Genomic DNA, 22,825 nt, shown 5'->3' with positions numbered 1-22,825 from the left:
ATCTTCTTGTCTGATTCTGTAGGTTGTCGATTTAGGTGTCTGTATTAATAGGAACTGTTCATGTGTTTTTGAATTTGGGATTGGAGCTCATTTTGATGAGAGGGTGTTTTGTTTGTTTGTTTGTGCCATTGTTTTCTTTGGTTCTCTCTTATACTCTCCCTCCATGTCTAATAGTCTGTGCAGTTCCTTGGCCTCTAGTCAAGAACCAGGCCTTATGTTGGGTCTCCTGCTGTGTGCTGGCTCACACTAAGCCAGAAGCAACGTGGTTCATTTTCTGGGGGTAAAGATAGGTCACCTGGTTCAAGGGAACCTTTTTAGTTCCCCAACCCCAGTAGAAGCTGAAATTCCGATCATTGCTGCCTGCCTGTGTCTGGATTTGGGGTGCAGTAGGCCTGTCTTCAGGCTTGGCCCTTTAGAGATCTTTTCTTTTCCTTATACTCTGCTGTCCTGCCCTTCTCTTTTTTTCTGCTTTTTAACCTCTAACATGTCTTTCTTGTTTTCTCTTTCTGTATTTTATCAATCTTTGCTCTGTTTTGGGAAGAGAACAGATGTGTCAAAACATTTAACTTCTAGACATTTCTACTGGCAGTCCATATACTACTTTTACAATCGGGGGAAAAATGTATCATTTCAGGAAAAAAAAATCTGCTTAAAGTTTCCTTTGTCTATAAATAAATTTTGCTTTTCTCTATTTTATTAGAATCATTCCTGGAAACAAAGCTTCTAATAGTTGACTTGGGATTTGAATATTTAAAAAGCTGGTTATTGCAGATGTATGCTACTTCCTGGCCTTTTCTTCATTTGCGGGAAAGAGGAAGAAAGGAAATTGAAATCTAGTTATAGATGCTTTGATTCATCAAGCTTTTAACTCAATGTTTAGAGATGCCTTCATGGTGTTTTTTTTTTTTTAATGTTTATTTATTTTTGAGAGAGAGAGAGAGAGAGAGAGAGAGAGAGAGAGAGAGAGAGAACACCAGCAGGGGAGGGAGAGAGAGGGAGAGAGGGACAGGGGATCCAAAGCGGGCTCCGTGCTGACAGCACAGAGCCCCATGTGGGGCTCAAACTTGTGAACTCAGATGCTTAACTGACTGAGCTACCAGGAGCCCCTGCCTTCATGGTCTTGAAACTGGGTAGGCAGGTGTTAACTGGCCAGTTCACTCAGTGGATGCCAAAAATGGAAACAAGGAATGCCTTTCCAGCCTCTTCTCCTGCCAAAATTAATATTTTACCCTCTTTTGCTTCCCTTAAGTGTTTTAGTCAATCAGTTTTAAGTGAGTTTGTCAATGGTATTTTCCATTAGACTGAAAAACAGAAAGATTGTTCTAGCTACTGTCGACATTAGGAAATATTTAGTCCCTCGAACTGAATATTCTGTGCGTAATGTTATTCCATTCCATGAACCTGGCTAAGCAATTCCTATCCCTTCTGTTAGTTTCTTTCTAGTGCTCTCTATTTCTTTCTGTGCTTAGTCAAGGAAAGCAAGAAGCAGACATTTTAATCGTAAAGTCCTAAGGCATTGTCTCAGCACTAGTATTTACAAGTGTTCTTTCATGGATCATCCTGATGGCTCAACTATTGCACAAGCAGAACTCCATCAAGTACTTTATAACTAACTGAGCTTGTAACTATGATGCTCCTTTCGGGAGTTCACTTCCTAAACCATGAAGCATAAGCTATCCTTATTTTTTAACATGTTCCTTAACTTCTTGGTTCTTATGTAAATACATGCACAATTAAGCCATTGAACTAAATGATCTTCCTGAATCCAACACTTGAGAGAAAGAGATGGAGGTAATCATTATCTGATTGCTCTGGAACAGCCTATAATTAATTCAATCCCCTCCATTTGAAGTGGATGGCAAAAATTGCTTCAGGCTTTCCTTTCTATTTCACTTTCTTTCCATTTTCCCCACCTTTCTTTAACTTTCCTTTTCCCTATAAGGAAGCCAATGTAAATTCTTTTTGATTTTTGTTCCAAGTGCTTTTTCAAGAGTGCAAAATAGCAAGTAACTAAAAAACTCTGATGATTATCCAAAGAATCATTGTTTTATGTATATGTATATGTGTATGTATATATGTATACATATATATACTTACATCACTAATCATTAATATATCATTATATATTTGTTATATTAACTCACTTTATTAATAATTTTATGTCAATGTATTAACTCAGATCATTAATCATTTATATGTGTTAAATGTGTGTGTGTGTGTATCCAACTTCTTTTTTTTTTCAACGTTTATTTGTTTTTGAGACAGAGAGAGACAGAGCATGAACAGGGGAGGAGCAGAGAGAGAGGGAGACACAGAATCTGAAACAGGCTGCAGGCCCTGAGCGGTCAGCACAGAGCCCGACACGGGGCTCGAACTCATGGGCCGTGAGATCATGACCTGAGCCGAAGTCGGATGCTTAAGCGACCAAGCCACCCAGGCACCCCATCCAACTTCTGAACTTCAATCCTCACTGACCATGTCTACCACATCCTGTCCCAAATCATTAACACTTCTGAGATTTCCTATTTCAGTTAATAGAATCATCATCATGTAGTAAGTAACTCAAGCTAAAAACCACACAGTAGCCTCTAAGTATTTCTTACCATTTATATTCAACCATTTGTAAGTTCTGTTGCTTTTATGTTGAAACCCTGTTTCTAGCCCCTTCCTCCCACCTCTTCAACCACTGGCTTTACTCTGTCTTTACTAATCTCTTACCTCCACATTTTCCTCTTGACTCATTTCTTCACTTGTAAATAGGGTAGTCTTCCTTTCCATCAATTCTTTATACTCCTTCCAGTTCTCTTTCTGAAACATGCATCTGCCTCTACATGCTTCAGAACATTTGGTAACTTTGCCTACACAATACAGTTCAAAAGCTTTGTGTTTTCTTTCTTTCTTTCTTTCTTTCTTTCTTTCTTTCTTTCTTTCTTTCTTTAGAGAGAAAGAGAGTGCGCACATGTGCACATGGGTTGGAGAGGGGCAGAAGGAGAGAGACTCCCAAGCTGCCAGTGCAGAGCGCAACATGGGACTCAGTCTCACAAACCTCGAGATCATAACCTGAGCGAAATCAAAAGTCAGACACTTAACCAACTGAATCGCCCAGGTACCCCCTACCCAATAAAGTTCAAACTGCCCAACATAACAAGTTCATCTCCTCTGTTCCCCAACTTACCTTTTGGAGGTCCTTTCTGGTCCTCAGCCTCACCCTATCCCTTTCTTCCTTCTCTATCACCACCCCCCTCCATGGTCAGCCTATGCTTACATTTGTCTCTGTGTCTTTGTACATATTGTTCTTGTGGAAGAGACAATGCACCAGACAATTTAGGGAGATAATTTCATCCAGGTATTGCAATAGGGAGAACATTCTTTTCTGAGGAACATCTCAAAGAAAAGGAAGGAAGGAAGGATGGAGACAGGTGTTATTTTGGAATATGCTAGGGCAGGGTGGTCCTTTGAGGTTAGCCAATTTTGGAAGAAAAAGTGGTAGGGAGGATTTCTTTACTATTACTGTGTTTTGGGGAGCAGGGCTCAGGTGAAGTTCAACATTGTCAACTCTATAATATTCTCTGCAAATGCCTGTCCCTCCATCTATTATTGATCTTTCTGTCTTTAGCTCAGTGCCCTTGAAGGCAGTGGGCTTTCTTGTCCACTGGCTTCCAGTTGAGTTTGACAAACAAGAGGGATCAGCAGAAGGTGTAAAGGCTGGAGGAGAGAGAAATAATTATTCCTCTTGTTCTTTCTCTGCCAGTTGTAGAGGTGGCTTGATTCTTCCAAGAACCCTCTCCATAGCTCTAACGTCTTCAGAACAGCAATAACACTGTTCCCTCCCTCCTGCCATCTTCCTTCTCTCCCTTAATCCCTGTGACCTATGGGTGTTTACTGCTCCTTTAGACCTAGAGATGTTAACTGCTTTCCAAATTTGCTAGTTCCTGGGAATGTCACAATTTCTTATTGGTTTCTTTTAACCCTGCCCACACTTCTGTAACTAGTCCCTTTATTGAATTAGGTTCAGTTAAACCCGTTTGAGTGTTCTCTCTGTTTTCAGCTTAAACTCTGACCTGTTCAGTCCTTCAGCCTGGAAAGCTTCCCCCGCTACTCTGCCTAGGGCATGCCTGCCAACCCTTTAAGACATAGTTCACGCAAAGTCTTCTTCTACATCTTCTTCTGGGCACTTGTAGAAATTTGAACATATATTGTGATGAAATTATACCTTTGTGAACTATTTCCTCCTCTGTACTATGTTGTTGGTCCATCAAAAGACAAGACATGATTTATGCCCCTTGATGTTTCCAAGCCCATAAGAGTGCCTGTACACTAAGTATTTGATAAATATTGATTGAGTGAATAAGTGATTAGAGTAAATTACTCTTCAGCATAAGTGAGAAATTTATCAAGAAGGATGGCAGTGGATGATCATTTACAGTCTTTTGCCCTATAGAATAGTCTTCTTGTGGAAAAAATATGGATTAAGAAAACTAATGAAAAAATGGTGATTATTAGATCATTCCCATTTTCTTTTTGGTGGCAGGAATATCTATTTGAGCACAGTATTTATTTTTTAAGTTGTTTTTAAATTAAAAAAAAAAAAAACAGAGAGAAACCAGACCAACTAGTGCTTGATAAATATCCAAATCAAAAAGACTTCTGTCCGTGGAGCTTTTCCAAAGAACAGGCAGAGATGCTTGGGGATATTTTGTTTACTTCACTGTGGCATGGGTACTGCCTTCCCCAGGGTGTGATAATCAGGGCTGATCAACAGCCAGCAGAGCTTGGAACCACTTGTTCAGTTTCATTGACCTATAAACCGCTTCTGATATTTCTCTTGTAAGACTCACTTTTTACTTAGTGGATGTGAATGTGTGTATTTATTTATTTAACCTAGGTTCATTTAATATATCTATTATAAAATCAGACTTGGATTTGGAGAATAAATTTTAAAAAATTAATGAAACTGAGAACTATACCATTGGTCCAAGTCAAGAATAAAGCATGGGTTTTATTGTCTCCTTTTATGCTTTTGTCTGTTTTTTTTTTTATTGGTCATAATCTCCACAGTGGCACTGTATATCCCATTAAATTGCTTTGAAATATTTTGGCTGTTTTTTTGCTGCTTCATTTTTTTTTTAATTTTTTTTTTAACGTTTATTTATTTTTGAGACAGAGACAGAGCATGAACGGGGGAGGGTCAGAGAGAGAGGGAGACACAGAATCTGAAACAGGCTCCAGGCTCTGAGCAGTCAGCACAGAGCCTGACGCGGGGCTTGAACTCACGAACCGCGAGATCATGACCTGAGCCGAAGTCGGACGCTTAACTGACTGAGCCACCCAGGCGCCCCACTGCTTCATTTTTAAATCCAGGTGACTGACCATAAATTGTTTTCTACTTGAATGCATTATATTTTTAATAAATATGTTTTAAATATAGAAGTTGTTTGAGGCATGCCTGCCTAGAGTTTTGCTTTTCAAACAAAGATACTTTTTGAGAGTAAAAGGAGGCACTTATAATAATTGTATCAGGACAATAGGCTTTATAAAAGTGGGCAGTTCATGACAACTGGCACATATGCATGTCCTCAAGTATATCCCCCACCACTTCCCATGGTGTCTAAAATTTCCATCATTACGGTCTTATTTCAGATGTGAAGATTCTGACTCCAGGGACCCACATTCTAAATTATGGATAAATTATATAGGAATATACATACATTAATCTATCACCAGCCATTAACAGTGTACCAAAATATAACTAGGTGACCTGGTCCAGAGATGGCTCTAGACCAGGAGTCAGCAAACTCTTCAATGAAAGACCAGCTAAGTAAATATTTTAGGCCTCGTGGCCTATATGGTCTCTGTTGTAAGCAGTCAACTACACTGTTAGAGCAAAAGGCAGCCATGGATAACATTTAAATTAATGGATGGGCTCTGTTAAAATGAAATTTTATTTATAGAAACAGATGGTGGGGCAGATTTGGCCCACAGACTCCCTTGCCCACTCCTGCTCTAGAGGAATGAGAAGCACGCTGATCAGTCGGCATCTCCAGAAGTGTATCACTTGCCTGCTCTTCATCTTGCTGTCCTCAGCATGGACCAAGGCACATGTGCATGTCACCTTAATAAGGACCCACTATTCTGATGACTTTGAGGGTTCATGGATGGGTGAGTCTAATCTCAAATTGACCTAAATTTAGAAAATCTGTAAGGAGATTCCACCGGCAGCCCTAGGTTCCCGACAGTTTGGTCTAGACTAGGATTTCTGAGGTAAATCCATTCTAAAATGGACTTGGAGCCCTTTATAGTCAGGTCACCTGGAACCAGACTAACTTTATACACCTTATGGAACTGGGTCTGGGGCTTCACTACTTTCTTGATCGTATCTGGCTTACAGTGATTAGTGGGTTTGTCCTCACAGTTTCAGTGCTCTGTTCATATTTGACCACTGTCTGGATGTGATCCAAGCCTCCTTCTCTTTTTTTCTTGTGTTGTTTGCTATCAGCTGGAGGCCCTTAAATATTGTATTTCTTTTACCCACCATTCCAGAATCCCTTCCTATGCCTCTGAAAAATCCTCTCTTATACTAACGTTCAAATGTAATTAGTTTTACATAAGCAAATTTATGTTATTTCATGTGTAAAATATTTTTATACACTGTATACATTTTTCAAGTATGTAAGTACTTTATCTCCTGTCTGTTTACATTTTTACTCAATTAATTATGAAGAGCACTTAAGCCACCTTTCAGCGAAAATTCATAGTGAGCAGATATTTTCTGAGTGCTTATTAGGTACCAGACACATGACAAAATGAAATGCAAAATTTCAAATAAAAAGGGAGAAAGAGAAAGTAGATGTTATAAGCAAAACCAAACAAAATCAACAAACTCAAAACCAAATTATGCTGCAAAAAGATAAAACTTTGAAACTAAAGCTTTGCTCTGAGCTTCCTAATAGCTAAGGTAAAAAAAAAAACAAAAAAAAAACTTAATACATTTTATAATTCTGTTTGTTTAGCAGAAGGAATCATGTCAACTGATCAAGAAAATTTTCCTGACCCTTAAGTTTAAAATTTTTCCCCCTTTAACATATTATTTAAAGGTTAGAGACCTTATTTACTATTTTTCATATCTGTTTGTCATCCAGTACACATCGATATGTATTAGGTAATCAATATTTAACCGAAGACCAGTCGATATTATTCTCATTTTTCTCCTACAGACATGAGAACCTATGAATTATCATATAAGGTACAAAGTAAGGGAACATAATCTATAATGCTGCCCTAACTTCTGATACCAATTATAAGTTCAAGGGTTCCCAATACTCAGGCTCAACAATTTGCTAGAAGGGCTCCTAGAACTCATTGAAAGCTGTTACATTCATGGTTATGATTTATTGTGGGGAAAGATACAGATTAAAATTAGCCAAAGGAGAGATGCATAGGCAGAGTCCAGGAAGGTTCTAAATGTGGAGCTTCTAGTTGTCCTGTCTCCATGGAGTCATGGATATCATTACCTTCTCTCGGTAATAATATGTGACAATGTACATCATGAAGTATTGCCAACCAGGATGGTGACCCAAGCCTTGGTATCCAGAGGTCTTTATTGGGGCTTAATCACCAAAACATATTTGACAACCTACATAACTGACCTCAGTCTCCATTCCCTCCAGAGGTGAGCTAATACCACATGACCCAAAGCGACCCCCCGCCCCCACTACCACCACTTTGTGTGGCTCAATTACATTGTTACTAACTGGCTGGTCTAAGGTGTCCAGGTAAACAGAGACACTTTTATAAAGGCTGGACATTCCAAGGGCTTAGCAGTTATCTCCCAGCAATTGAAGACAAAAGCGAGACGTTTCTTTGGGTAAGGTTAATTCTTTATTACACACGGTCAACACTATGGTTCATGAATCCAGTGTCTGCTTTGATCAGGATGCCACGGACTGGTTTATTGGGGGACATAACTAGTACTCTCCATGATATGGAGTGCTAAATTTGAAAGACAATCCTTGACTTTCCCTTTATTCATTAAACATGAATTTAGAAAATAAAATCAATAAAATAAAATAAAACAAAATGTTTGACCCTGTTCTTCTTTATAGCATATGATTTATGTTGAAATAAAAAGTTTCAACATTTTAGAAAAAAGCGTTTCTTCCTTTTGGCAGCTTTAAAAAGTCCTATACATTTCAGGAGTTCAAACACAGACATTTCATCTAGAGGTATTTGTTTGTTTTAGCCATTCTCTTTGTCATTCTAGATCTCTAAGTTTTATAGCTTTAAAATTCCAGGATATTCTATTCCATTTCTTTTAAGTGCTATCTTTCAGTGGGGTTTTTTTAAAAAAAAAAACAAACATTTTTTAAAGATCTTTATTCTCTTTTAATCTCTGAACATCCCCCAGGTTTGTTTTCTTAAGATGTGGAAAGCAGAAGTTCACTTCTTATTCCAGGAAGCACTAATTTCGAGGAGCCCAGGGTAAATTAAGCTCCCTACTGTAAAGTAAACTCCATGCATGCAGAGATTTTTTTGTTTTACTTTCCCACATGTGCCCCCAGTGCCTTGCTTTATTTGACACATACATATACTCGGTATATATCTGTTGTGTCAAAGAACAGTTTTTAAAAAGTTAAAAACCTAACCCTTGCATAAATCTAAAGCAAGCATGTATCAAAGATTTATTTCACTCATTAAAGAGAGAAACCAAGTGAGATAGTAAAGTTAGCCCTAAAATAGGCACTGAAAAATTGCTGGGGTAAGATTATTAGGTTAGATTTCTAAAATGGTTACTATCATCCAGGACAATAAAATTGTAACTATGGGCTTTCCTACTGCACAGAAATCATTTGTATTTCTACCCGGAGAAAATTCATTCGTGTACTGTCAAGCTGTTCTTTGTGGCCTCAATGACTCCCTGAGTGCCTGCACTCACCCTGCTTGTTTTTAACTTTTACCTAGTTATTGCCCATTTCTGGGTGCCCATCCTCACCTTGTGTGTTTCAGTGGTAAGCCTCCTGATGACTTTCCCAATTTACCCCTTCCCTCCTCTCCATGTTGACCCAGTTACATTCAAATTATCCAAAGGCTTCTCAAGTGCCACAAGCTACTTTATCTCTGACTCCAATGAAGGCACGGACCCACGAGTCCTTGCTGTGTTCTTTCTCTGCATGCAGTGACCAAACTTTCAGCTTTGGGTGACTTTATGTGACCCTCTGAGCATACCACGCTCTCTAGGACCTGTGATAAACTCTTTAATTTCGCATGCCTTTCCAAGTATAATTTCTGTGGCTTTGTCAGAGTGATCCTTAATCCCACAAGGGGGACTTACTCCCCATTACAACCCAATTTGCATTGCTTCACTTTTTCAGAAATTAATATGTATCCTTTTAGAGTTGCAGAGTATTCTAATCAATAGTAAAAAAGAAGCCAAATGAAGTATTCCTAGTAATGTTGGAGAGTTTAATCTCATCTGTCAGGTCAGGGAATTAAAAGGTATCTCCTTTTTGATTTCCCAATGCAGAAACGGTTAATAGTTTATTGGTAATTTGATTGGTTGTATATTAGGCCAAGTATTTTACTTCAAGCTACTTTAAGTCTGTTTATTCAAATTCAGGCATTTAATAGATACTCAAAATATATTTATAGAATTGATAAATAAAGGCAGAGTTTATCTAACTATTCTGGCTCTGAAGGAGGCATGTCCAAATAATGTGGTGTTGCAATACCACTTTTTTTTAATGTTTATTTATTTATTTTGAGAGAGAAATAGAGAAACAGAGAAAATAAGCACAGGAGGGGGAGAGGGAAGGAGAGACACTATGCCAAGCAGGCTCCACACTGTCAGTGCAGAGCCCCACATGGGGCTTGAACTCATGAAACGAACCATGAGATCATGACCTGAGCCAAAATCAAGAGTCAGATGCTTGACTGAGCCACCCAAGTGCCCCCACAATACCACTTGCTCATGTTGACAAAAGCAGTGAGTAGTGGGAAGAGTGGGGCTGTAGAATCAGACTGATACAATTCAAATCCCAATTCTGCAGGGTATTGGTTATATGGTTTCCAGGAAACCACTTAACTTCTCTGAGCCTTAATTTCCTTTAAATAAAGTGAGGATAATAATATATACCTTACCAGTATGTTGTAAACATTGATACCTACATAAAGGATTGGTCATAATTGTGCAAATTGCCTCATACACATTTGCAGCAAAAAGGTAAAATATAGTTGTCTTAGTTCAGGCTGCTATAACAAATTATTATGGAATGGGTGGCTTAAAGAACAAACATGTATTTCTCACAGTGCTGGAAGCTGGGAAGTCTAAGATCAAGGTACTAGCAGATCTTGTGTCTGGTGAGGTCAGTTTTCTTGGTTTGTAGATGGCCACCTTCTCATAGTATTCTCACAGCAGAGAAAATGAGAAGAAGCAAGCTGTGTCTGCTTCTTCTTATAAAAGCACTAATGCCTATGAGGCTTCACCTGTTGACTTGATCACCTCCCAAAGGCCCCATCTCCAAATGCCATCACAGTGAGGATTAGGGCTTCAACCTATGAATTTTAGGGGACACAAACATACAGTCCATAAACATGATAAAAATAGGACATGAATTTTCTATCATCTAACAAAATAATGGAAAGAAATCACATATGATGAGAGATCAAAGCAGAGACAGAGGACTAACTTCTCCTTTTAAAATCTGTGACAATTTTCCATTAGGCAAACAGAAATGAAATGTTACTATTATTTACCTTATTATTGTTTTAGCTTTAAAAATTATTTGGGGTATAGTTTGAGGGATTTATTATTTGGTGATAGGAAATAGTTTCTTTGTAGCTTGCTAACTTTTGAAACCCAAGAGTATTGCAATTGGATGGTGATTTCTAAGTGATTGGTTTCTGTTTAAGTCCTTAATTCAGATAAATGTTCTGGTTATTTTTGCTGTGTAACAAATAAACCCAGAATTTAGAGGCTTAAACCAATCATGTTATGCTCAAAGGTCCCATGGATCAGGAATCTGGAGAGGACATCACAAGGATGGCCTGCCTCTTTTCAGGTTGTCTGGGGCCACAGTTGGGAAAACATGGAGATCAGGGGTGACTTCATAGCAGGGAACTGAAATCATCTGGTTTATTCACTCATATGTCTTATTCCTAGGCTGGCATGACTTGAAGACTGGAGCTTCTTGCCAGAGCATCTATATCATACCTCTCTATGTGGTTTTTGGCTCCCTTTCAGCATAGTGGCCTTAGGGTAGCTGAACTTCTTACACGGTACCTCAGGCCTCTCGGCCTAAGTATTCCATCAGATAATGCAGAAGCCATATTGGCTTTTATGACAGTCTTAGAGAGCACACCACATCCATTCTATATACTCTAGTGGTCAAAGTGGTCAGAAGCCCACTTAGATTCAAGGGGAAAGAACATAGACCCTACCACTTGGTTAAGAGGGTGGCAGGGTCATATCGTAGCAGAGTGTGGGATAAAAGGTATTGTTGTGGCCATCTTTAGAAAATAAAACTGGTCACAATGAATGATTTTGTAGAGGCCCAATTCACATTAGTATATGAAAAGAAATGTGTTCTGTAGTTATCAAGGGTATTTGCTTGTAGTTGTTCTATTGTCACTGCCCTGCATTCAATGAATCACACACAATTTTCTTTGTGATGGGCTTTTCTTTTATCTTTTCCCTAATGTTGCATTTTCTTAGTTTGGGTTCATTACCTCACTGATAAAGCTATTTTAATATTTAATCTATTCCCAGTTTCCAAATCATTTTCTCAGGTGCCCATCAATTCCTCATAAGTGGCTAATTTAAAAGGCCTTTGAAGCATGACTGCATCTAGCTAAGGCAAGTCTAAATGTCAACCTTGGAAGCATCCAGTGACATTCAGATGACTCCTCTCAGTGTAAGAGACTCATTTTTCTATCACGTGGTATAGCTTGTCAAAAGAGGGCCAGAAATGGTGCTTTTCCCACCCCAAATTTTTAGTGCTGTTGAAAGAGCTGGCACTCTAGAATCACGCAGACTTGCTTTAATCCCAGGTGCCCCAGGTAGTTGTGTGAAATTCAGAAAGTTTCTTAAAAATTATGGAGAGGTTTCCTCCTCTGTATACTGACGAGAAAAGTCTCTGCTTTCTAGAATCATAATAAGGAACTTAAATAGTCCAAGAAGCTTCTGATGTACAGCCTGGTTTATAGTAAGAACTCAAAGTAGCTAATAATAAGAAAAACTACCTTTACTTTTTCTGTGTCCGTAATTTTCTTTCAATGTAATAAGTCTTGACCAGGTTCTTGCACCGGGTATGCCAATTTCACGAGACAGGTGAAGGAGGAAGTGTCCACACTAGGAAAGATCTTTGAAGAAGATAGCTTTCTCTTCTTTAGCCTTGGAGCAGAGGTGGTGGGGTTGGTGGCAACAAAATGTTCACCTGAGAACAATGGTAAACCAGGGAAGGCAACTTGGAGGCCATCCTTTTCGAGCGGTATTTTGTCTCCTCTTTCTTCTCTATGGATAGTGATTGGATTGTTCAAAGGGCAATAAAAATTTTTTAATGTTTTCGATTGAGATATCCCTTGGCAGGACTGCCACAAGATAGTATGCACCTCATTGTAAAAATATATACATAGTAGGGGTGCCTGAAGGCTCAGTCCGTTAAGTGTTCAACTTTAGCTCAGGTCATGATCTCACAGTTCACGAGTTCAAGCCCTGCATTGGGCTCTGTGCTGACAGCTCAGAGCCTGGATCCTGCTTTAGATTCTGTGTGTGTGTGTGTCTCTCTCTCTGCCTCTACCCCACTTGTTCTCTCTCTCTCAAAAATAAATTTAAAAAAATATGCATACATATAATTTTTTCCCTTATGTTCATTTGTTTTGTTTCTTAAATTCCACATATGATTGGGAAGAAAAAAAGAGGAAAACCAAGAACAGACTCTTAACTACAGAGAACAAATTGATGGTTACCAGAAGGGAGGTGGCAGAGGGGTGGGGGTTAAATAGGTTATGGGAATTAAAGAGTGCACTTGTGTTTGGTGTTTATATGGAAGTTTTGAATAAATTCTACACCTGAAACTAATACTACACTATATGCTAACTAACTGGAATTTAGATAAAAACTTGAAAAAACAGATACACATATTTAGTAAATTGTATAAAACTTTGTCAATGTAAGCCATGTTAGACATAAAATACAAAATGTAAGATAGAATTTTGTTCTTCTGTCCCTTGGGATTTCTCTACTTAAAATTGCTCTTTAATCTCCAATTATTGTAATCATCATTATAAAGACAAAAACTGCTTATTGAATTATTTTAAGCTGTAAGAAAGCTTTAATTGACTTGGATTTATGTCTTTTTGTGTGGCAGGTGGTGAAGTTTACCAAATCCTTTGAACTGATGTCCCCAAAGTGCAGCGCTGATGCTGAGAACAGGTAGGGCTTGTGAGTTTCAGGTTTGTCTTTTGCCCCCTGGTCTTTGGTCCTTGGTGTTGGCAGCATTGTGTAATCCTGTGAGGATAGGAGTTCTTTCTTTAGATCAGCAAATGCAGCTAAATATCATCACTCTTCTATATTTCATGGCTTAAATAAAAACTGTTGCCTATGTATGTCAACTATTCTTCAATAGTAAAAATTTTTAAGAAACTATAGCTGAAAAATACATGTGTATACACTGCAGTATAAAACTGCAAACAAATGAAGTCAAGTTTTAGATATTTCCTAATTACAAAGACAGCCTAATTTTCTGCTTTATTCTGGCCCTTTGCTTCTCTCCTTCCCTTTTGTTTGCTTATATTTGGCCAATAATATACCCTTAGGAAAGAGTGAATCCCGTAATTCATTTTTGTTCCCATTTGTATCTCTGAGGTAAAAGTGAGGGGTGGGGACAGTCAGTGAATTTCTATTAGCTTTGAACTGCCCTGAACACTAGTTGGGCTGCTACAAAAGAGGATTCTGTTTACTTTGGTCACTTCTAGAAGAAGGGCTAAATAATAGTGAAATTGACCAAAATGCAGAAATGTGGAGAAAGACAAGTAAAGCATTTATATGACAGCATGATGATGATAATGATGATGTTAATACTGATACCAATGCTATGTGCATCACTGAATCACTTCCATTCACTGAGTACTAAGTATGCCAGGTTCTATCTAAAAGTTTTATATGCATTTAATCCCCCAAAATAATCCTATGAAGTCAGCATCATTACTCCTGCATGACAGAGGAGAAAACTAAGGTTCAGCAAGTTTAAGTGACTTATTAAAGGTTCTGTAGGCAATAAGTGGTAGCCACATCCAAGGACAAGGTCACCTAGATAAACCTCTCTTAGCCTCTGAACTTTAACCCCATTGCCACACATAATTTACTGCCTGGTAGTTAATCTCATATAGTGAATGTCTGTTGGGTTAATGTTTCCCAAATCTGGCTGATCAGTCAGAATGAAGCTTGGAGAACTTGATAAAAACAATTCTCAGAACCCTCACTGAGAGATTTGATTCAATATGTCAAAATTGAAGTCCTAAAGATCTGTAGATGTATTCAAAAGGTTCCCTGGGTACTACCTGCTTCAAGATGTAATATTCAAGGGTAATTTGATTTTATATATCTATTATTGCCTTAAGTTTGGGAAATAGAAATCAGTACATTAAAATCGACACTTCATTTAGTTACTTTAATTTTTATTCAGTGCATGAAATTTAAAAGAGGTCTTTGCTACATACTATGTAATTCCATTTATAGGGCGCTCTTGAAAAGGCAATATTATAGAAACAGAAAGCAGACTAGTAGTTTCCAAGAGCTGGAGATGGAGAGAGGGGTTTACTACAAAGGGACAGAGGGAAATTTGGGGATGTGATGGAATTATTCTGTATCTTGCTGTGGTGGTGGTTTATGACTACATTCATCAAAATTTGTAGAACTATACACTTAATTTTACTGTCTGTAAACTATACCTTAAAAAGGGGGAAAGGGGACCTTTTGTAATAGGTTTTTGTTTTCATGAAAACATATTTATGTCTGCATCTATATCTCATGTCATCTAATCTACATCTTAAAAAGATAGAGAGTTACTAATGGTGTACTGAGCAGTTTTCTTTCTTTCTTTCTTTCTTTTTAAATTTTTAACGTTAATTTATTATTGAGAGACAGAGAGAGACAGAGCAGGGAAGAGGCAGAGAGAGAGGGAGACACAGAATCTGAAGCAGGCTGAGCTGTCAGCACAGAGCCCCCAACACGTGGCTCCAACTCACAAACCGCGAGATCATGACCTGAGCCAAAGTCGAACGCTTAACCGACTGAGCCACCCAGGCGCCCCTGAGCAGTTTTCTTAAAATTTTCATGTAAAATAACATGAAATACATTAGAAAAAAAAATGTATATTCATACTTGCTCCTTTAGCTAGTAATGGCCTCATTAAATTCTCCCTCATATATATGTGGGGTGGGGGGGGAGGTTGATGGAGTTATTAAAACACAAGCTTTGAAATCCTAGTGCTTCGATGTTGTTCTTTTTTATGCTACTGAATGTGTCCTCTTGGCCAATGCAGAGTTAAATATTTCTGATCTTCTGATTATTTTTAATGCTGAAAGAATTTCCATGTCAAAATGAAATGACCCAAGGCCCAGACTGCCCTTGGCTAACTTTCTGATAATAAAGAAAGAAAGAAGTGGAGAAAGAAAGGTCAGATTTTCTTTAAAAAGACATTTGAAAAGTGCCTTTGAACTTTGACATTATGAAATAGTACTCTCCATCATTCTATTTGTGGCCTTTAAATTACTGTAGAATCTTCATTTATCTCTGAAGACCTTTTCTGCATTGTCTAGTAATTTCCCTCTTGTAGATGTGGGATCCTTCGGTCATTTATTGGAAGTTAAAGGTATAAAGACAAGTGGCTCTAGCATTTACTTCGCCAGAGGGTGTAGAAGAGTCATTGAAACAGGCTGTGAGTCTACAAATCACAGCCTGCTCTCAATACGTTGTAAATCTTTCCTTTAACCTTTCATCACTTAGCGTCTTCACTATAGATAATGTCCATTAGAAACCTTAGTCCTCTGGACATCATTCAGAGTTATAATAGAATAACTTTTGAAGATAATGTCTATGACACAATGCAACAGTGTTTCAGGATACTTGTTTAATTCTGATGAATTCTGGCTTAAGGCTTGCTGATTTTTATAGACAGTCCTTGACGACTTTTTTTAAAAACCAATTTTGTTGCTGACTCATCATTTTTACATATTGCCCTGTAGGGCTACCTCCTTTGTCATGGCCCCACTCCTCTTTGTCTTCATGTAACTAATACCAAGTAGTTTGAGAGTTAGAAATGGTTTGATCCATTTCTCTCCATGAGGCATGTACCTCGTCTAGGGGCATCCTTGACAACTCCTCCAGTGATAAAATTCACACTCTGTCACCTTGAGCTTTTTAAGCTTATTGAGATTTCCTTTTTTTTTTTAAGTTTATAATTTATTTTGAGAGAGAGAGTACAAGTAAGGAAGGGGCAGAGAGAGAGAGGTGGGGGGAGAGAGAGAATTCCAAGCAGGTTCCATGCTCCATGCTGAGTCTGCACCATGAGATCATGACCTGAGCCAAAATCAAGAGTCGGATGTTCAACTGACTGAGCCACCCAGGTGCCCCCCACTGATAGATTTTTATTTTATTTATTTATTTATTTATTTATTTATTTATTTATTTATTGATAGAGATTTCTAATTGTTAGAAAGGCACTTTGCATTCCTGTAATTTCTAACTATGTGTCCTAAATTTGTCCATTAGAGATAGTTCTTCTTTCACTAGTTTTATTTCTTCATTCAGTAGCCGTATGTTGAATACCTACCCTGTGGTGGGAACTCAGATAGGTAGTGGGGCTACAGGAGTTTTTTAAAAACCAGGATCTCAAGGCCAATGAATGGGTGTAAGAATAGCTTAAGAATTTAATATAACCATAAATAGATTTCATCAGGCCTCCAGACCATGGCTGTAAGTAGAGTCACATTAACAGTGATAATTTTTACTTGGCTGCTTGGTCATTTCTCCCTTGAGTGTAAGGCCCAGCCCCTTGCAAAAGCCACTCTTGAAGTAGTTCTGGAAGTCCCCGAGATTTAAACAAACAAAAACAAAACAATTTTATTGCATCATTTCCCCAAGTGTCCACTCCTAAATAGACATAACAGAGCAGCATCTTCTGGGCAGGGGCTTCCTTGCCCACTCCAGAATTCATTGCACTGTCTCAGATGCACCAGTGGCCTTTTCAAACCTGAGCAAATCTGGGTAATGAGTGTAGAAGTGGGAAGAGGGCTCACTTTCCCTGCCATGTGTTATAGTTTGTGGTTTGGCTCCAAACAGTCTTGCATGTACCTCATTTTTTCCAAATCTTTCAGTTACTAAAGCTTTTGTGTGTAGCCCTTATTTCTCCATAGGATTTGGACTTAGTCCACGGGGCCAGGTTTAGGAATTGGAACCCAGATTGAGGGCCAGCCACTAAGTTGCTCTCTTGGTTTCCCCACCTTTCTTCCATGTTGGCCACCAGGTTTAGATTCTCAAAACCTCCCCCTCACAGTCCCTTTCTCTCCATGCACATTATTTTGTGCAAATAAATGCATTTTCATATACAGATGTATCTCAGTTTAGGTTCTTATGTTCTACTATCAAGTAGACTTGGTGACTGCAAAGCAATTCAATACTTTCTGTAAAAGGTTTGTGCAAGGTGGCATTTTAATACAGAGGAGGGACACCCAACTCATCTGGGTAAAAATGGAAGCTGATGTTCAGGGAAAGTTCTTGGATGTGGTGAATCTTCAATTAGGTCCTGTAGGGTAATGGAAAGTTAGTGACACAACTAACTTCCAGGAGGAGGAAACATTGTAAACAAAGGCACAGGATCTTTAATTTGGGCTGTGAGCTGTTGTCCTAAAGGTCATCATAATTGATGGTGATGGCCCTTAACTCCTTGTAAGGGCATCCAGTTGCCCAGAATGCCATCTGTTTGGGGCAAGAGTCTTATCAGATCCTTCTGAAATGCTCAAACCCTTTTACTTGGCCTGGAGATTGGCTACATGCTTACTCATAGGGGAGTAATCACAGACAGTGACATTGAGATTTGTGTCTTGAAAAATTATCTGGGCAGTAGAGTGGATGAAGGACTAGAGGAATGGTAAGCTAAAGCCACCAGGGGATTAAATCTACTACCTCACCACAGTGGCAATGGTTCAGTACTGGAAGACTGTCATGGATCTGCTGTCCTTATCTTTTCCATGTTAGAAATTGCTAATCTTAGACAATTTTTACATTTCATGGTCCCCAGACTCTTTGCCACCCTTTTTATTCTCCCGTGTATGTGCTCCAGCTTGCCAGAGTCCTTAACATATTGTTTCCCAGAATGGGACGTGACTTTCCAGTTTTTTCCAGAATCAGAACAGATCAGAAAGAGATATGTACCTGGCTTTTTCACAATACAATACTGTTAATGCATTGATTATTTCCAATCACTGATGTTGTCGATGCTGACTTAAAAAAAAAAAAAAAGATCCTATCTGATCCATTCGATGCTCCTCTTCCTCAGATCTCACTATTAGAACCTTTCCTATGAAGCCTAATTTAAGAAGATTTAGTGAATCAGCCTGAATAAACTTTCTTGGATCTCTTATCCAACCTTTAAAAACCTCTTTTCTATCCTCAGTGGGAACACGTAGTGTGAATGATCATGTGTACCATAGACATAGAAAAAGAGGGGTGCCTAGGAGGCTCATTTGACTAAGCACCCGACTCTTGGTTTCAGCTTAGGTCATGATCTCATGGCTTTGTGAGTTCGAGCCCCGCAACTGAGTTCTGTGTTGGCAGCAGAGAGCCTGCTAGGGATTCTCAGTCTCTCTCTCTCTCTCTCTCTCTCTCTCTCTCTCTCTCTCTCTCTCGCCCCTCCCCTCACTCACGCTGTTTCTGTCTCTCTCAAAATACATAAATAAAAAAGAAATTGAAAAGAACATTTATGGTCATCTTAACAAATTTGTATTTAGTTTGAAATATATTTGGCTGGATCCTGTTGATGTTTTCCTAGGTATAAGTATGGATGCTGCTTTGGAAATTGCACTTTCACAGCTATGCTACTTAAGGTATTTAAAAAACCCAAAAAGCCAATGTCTAAAGTTTCTAGAAGGTAACAACTGACTACAGGGGTATTTTTCACATTTAATGGAGTATAGTGGAAATATTATTATTTAAAACCGAAGCTCTGTAGCCACTTTTGCCTTCTGAGAATAGGGGAGTTGAGGGGACAAAATGTATTTTAGTGGGAAGCAATCCTTTTTTTTTTTTCAATTTAATCTTTATGCTGTATTTTTTCATTTGTTGTGACTGGAAGGAGAGAAGAAAAATAAAGCTAGAAGTCTCGGAACAGCTAAAGGGCAAGATCTTTGGTTTAAGGAGCCTTTCAGCACTGCAGGTCAGCCTGGAGAGTGGAGAGCTAAAATGTTCTGTTTGAAAAGATGAGGACAAATGGCAGGCAGAATAATGGCTCCACAAAGATATCCAGTTCCTAATCCATGGAACCTGTGGATATTACACAGCAAAATGGATTTTGCAAGTCTGATTAAGACTCTTGAGATGGGGAGAATTATCCTGGATTATCTGAATGGCCCAGTGTGATCCAAAGGGTCCTTATAAATGGAGGAGATGAGAAAACAGAAGCCGAGGTCAGAGTGATGTGGTCTGAGAAAGACTTGACCTGCCATTGCTGGCTTTGAAGATGGAGGAATGGGGCCATGAGACATGGAGGATGTGGGCAAGGTGCATAGTTGGAAAAGGCAAGGAAATGGATTCTCTCCTAGAGAATGGTACAAATTGTAGGATAATAACTTTGTGCTATTTAAGGCACTTAAGTTTGTGGGAATGTGTTATAACATCAATAGGAAACCAATATAGAGGGTTGAATTTAAAGAGAGTCCAAGAAGAAGAAATTTCAGGAAAAAAATGAAGGAGTAAGGAGAGGCAAACCATGTCTTCAAGAATTAAGGAGACTGAGAAACATGGGCAGAGGCTGAAACTTGTGGGGAAAACATGGCCAGTGAGGAATTCCCAAGTATGGGACAGGTAAAAGATTTGTCTATATGTTGTGCTCATTTTTAAAATATTACACCCACTTTGTCCTTTGCTTACTGTCTTCAGTTGTTACTGGAACTCTGGTGTCTAATCCAAAGTCTCTTGTGTTCAGTTGCTCTTACCCTGCAAAATTAAAAAGTTATACTTTTATAGACCACTTCTGAATATGTAAAGATAGAAAAAAATAAGAGATCTTTGAACACTCAGAAATATTTAAGGTTAGAAATTTGCTCTCTTTTAAATGTTATTTCAGTAAAACTTGTTTCCCTAATGCAGTGGGTTGAATAGTGTTGCCTCAAAATTTGTGTCCATCTGGAACCTTAGAATGGGTTGATTAAGGATCTTGAAGTGGAATTTTGCTGGATATGGGGTGGGCAGTAAATCCAATGACTGATGAAGACATAAAGGGACAAAGGAGAGAAATCCATGTGAAGACAGAAGCTGAGACTGGAATGATATATACAAGTCTAGGAACACTTGTTCCTGGAAAAAGCAAGGAAAGATTCTCCCCTTGAGCCTTTGGAGGGAAGATGACCCTGCCAATACCTTGATTTGGGTCTTCTGGCCTCCAGAATTGTGAGAGAATAAACTTCTGTTGGAAACCATCAAGTTTGTAACAATCTGTTATGGCAGCCCTAGGACACTAATACACTCATTAAATGAGGAAGATGAAATAATGGCTGGTAAATGTCTCTTCTAGTAACAAAGTTCTGGGAGGCTATGAGTCTATGAATCAACTGTTGTGCATTATAGTGATTTTTTTTTTTTTATCAATTAAGGAAAGAGAACTAACTTATTGAAAGACTCGTATGTCACATTTGTGTTGTTTAAGTTAATTTCATGAATGCCCAATGAATTAGACTTTATTGTTCTCATTTTACAAATGAGGAACCTAAGGCTCAGAGAGGTTAAGTAATTTGCACACATTTGCAGGTTACTAAGTGTTGGATTTTTTAGTGTGAGAGTAATGCTACTGGCAGTGCTCCCTGCCTTCCTGCAGGCTTCTGTCTGGAAGAAATTCTCTTGGCCATCTAATGTTCACTCTACTAAGACCAAGGCCCTAATTGGGTTTAGATGTTGTTTAATATATCTTTAACAAGATTATACTATGATCTGGCATTGAAATAAACAGTTACTGTTTCAAAGAAAAACAAGGAAACAAGAAATGGAGTGTAAATTTGATATTAGTGATGAAAATGTTTATTGTTGGGAAACTGGACACAAGTCTAGATGTTCTTGCAAAGCAACAACTGAAGGAACTCATAAGGAGGTGAAGTGAAGCTATGTTTTGTTACTGAAATGCATACTGAAGGATCACTTATCAATGCCAAGTCATGCAACTGAAGACAAGAAAAATTGCCAAAGCATTCACAATAAATTAATACAGTAAGAGGCTGGCGTAACCAACTTCATGAATGATGCGAGGCTGTTCTTTATTAAAAACTTGCAATGTTTTGGAAGTTGTTGAATTTCCAGGGACAAGTGATTCAATTAAAGAAAAAAGGAAACTATGAACTTAGTCAAATAGAAGATGATGAGAAAATCCCTGTGTCGTTTGACATGCCCGTCAATGCCAACAGTGCTAAGATAATCAACATCAAGAACATAGATTACAGGGGTGCCTGGGTGGCCCTGTTAGTTAAGCATCCAACCCTTGATTTAGGCTGAGGTCATAATCTCATGGTTTGTGAGATTGAGCCCCACGTCAGGCTGTGTGCTGAGAACACAGAGCCTACTTAAGATTCTCTCTCTTTCCCTCTCTCTCTGCCCTTCCCCCACTCATTCTCTCTCTCCTCTCTCTCTCTCTCTCTTTCTCTCTGCCTCTATCTCTCTGTTTCTCTCTCTGTCTCTCTCTCAAAATAAATAAAAACCTTTTTTTAAAAAGTACATATATTACAAAATATAGCATTTCAACATGATGCCATGTGTAATGTCAAATGGTTAAAACTTGCCAGCATATTTAATTTTAAACAATGAAATCAAACTAAATGTGGGAAACAGAATTCCCGGGCCCTCACCTTCAGTTGTCATATCCATAAATATGTTATATTATGTGGCCAAAGAAACTTGCATTTGTAATCAATTGACATTAAAATGGGGAGCTTATTCTGGATTATCTAGGTGGCCCAGTCTCCTCACGCTTGTGAGCTCTTAAAAACTTAAGAGCTTTCTCCCAGTTGAGGACAGAAAGGGAAGTCAGAGAGATGTAGCAGATAGGGAAAGTCAGAGGTTTAAAGCACAAGTAGGAGTCGACACATATTGCTGGCTTACTTATAGAAGGGGCCATAGGGCAGCTGAGCTGATGAATGAGCAACGTACAGCCATGTAGAATAGAAGACCAGGAGCCCAAATAACCTTCCAAATTATGTTAGGTCTTGATGCAGTTTTATTTTTTAATTTAATTTATTTTTTAAAATTTATTTATTTATCTTGAGAGAGACAGAGAGAGGGAGAGAGAGAATCCCAAGCATGATCTGCACTGTCAGTGCAGAGCCCAATGTGGGGCTCAAACTCACGAACCATAAGATCATGCATGACCTGAGCCAAAACCTAGAGTCAGACATTTAACTGACTGAGCCACCCAGGCGGCCCTTGATGCTATTTTAGACGTGTGGGTGCACAGTTAAAGAAGTGCTGGTGGTATGGCTGGACAACAACAACCCCTTAAAATTTCTGTCTACAAACCAACTAGAGATCACTTCAGGAAAGAGTATCAGTCTGGTTTGGCTAAAAACTTTTCCA

General features: G+C 38.6%; 1 protein-coding gene across 8 annotated transcripts in view; it reads left to right on the top strand.

Moving 5' to 3' along the window:
• Positions 1 to 22,825, top strand: part of PDE11A (phosphodiesterase 11A) — a 411,261-nt gene that overhangs the window by 185,370 nt on the left and 203,066 nt on the right. For all 8 annotated transcript variants that reach the window (XM_007083909.3, XM_042994780.1, XM_042994778.1 and 5 more), the window contains one exon: positions 13,362 to 13,426. In XM_007083909.3, coding sequence (XP_007083971.2) covers positions 13,362 to 13,426 — 65 coding nt within the window. The remainder of the gene's footprint in view (positions 1 to 13,361; positions 13,427 to 22,825) is intronic.

This window comes from Panthera tigris, chromosome C1, assembly GCF_018350195.1.
Source record: "Panthera tigris isolate Pti1 chromosome C1, P.tigris_Pti1_mat1.1, whole genome shotgun sequence".
NCBI lineage: Eukaryota > Metazoa > Chordata > Mammalia > Carnivora > Felidae > Panthera > Panthera tigris.
The sequence above is the reverse complement of the archived record's forward strand: the minus strand, read 5'-3'. Positions and strand labels throughout refer to the sequence as shown.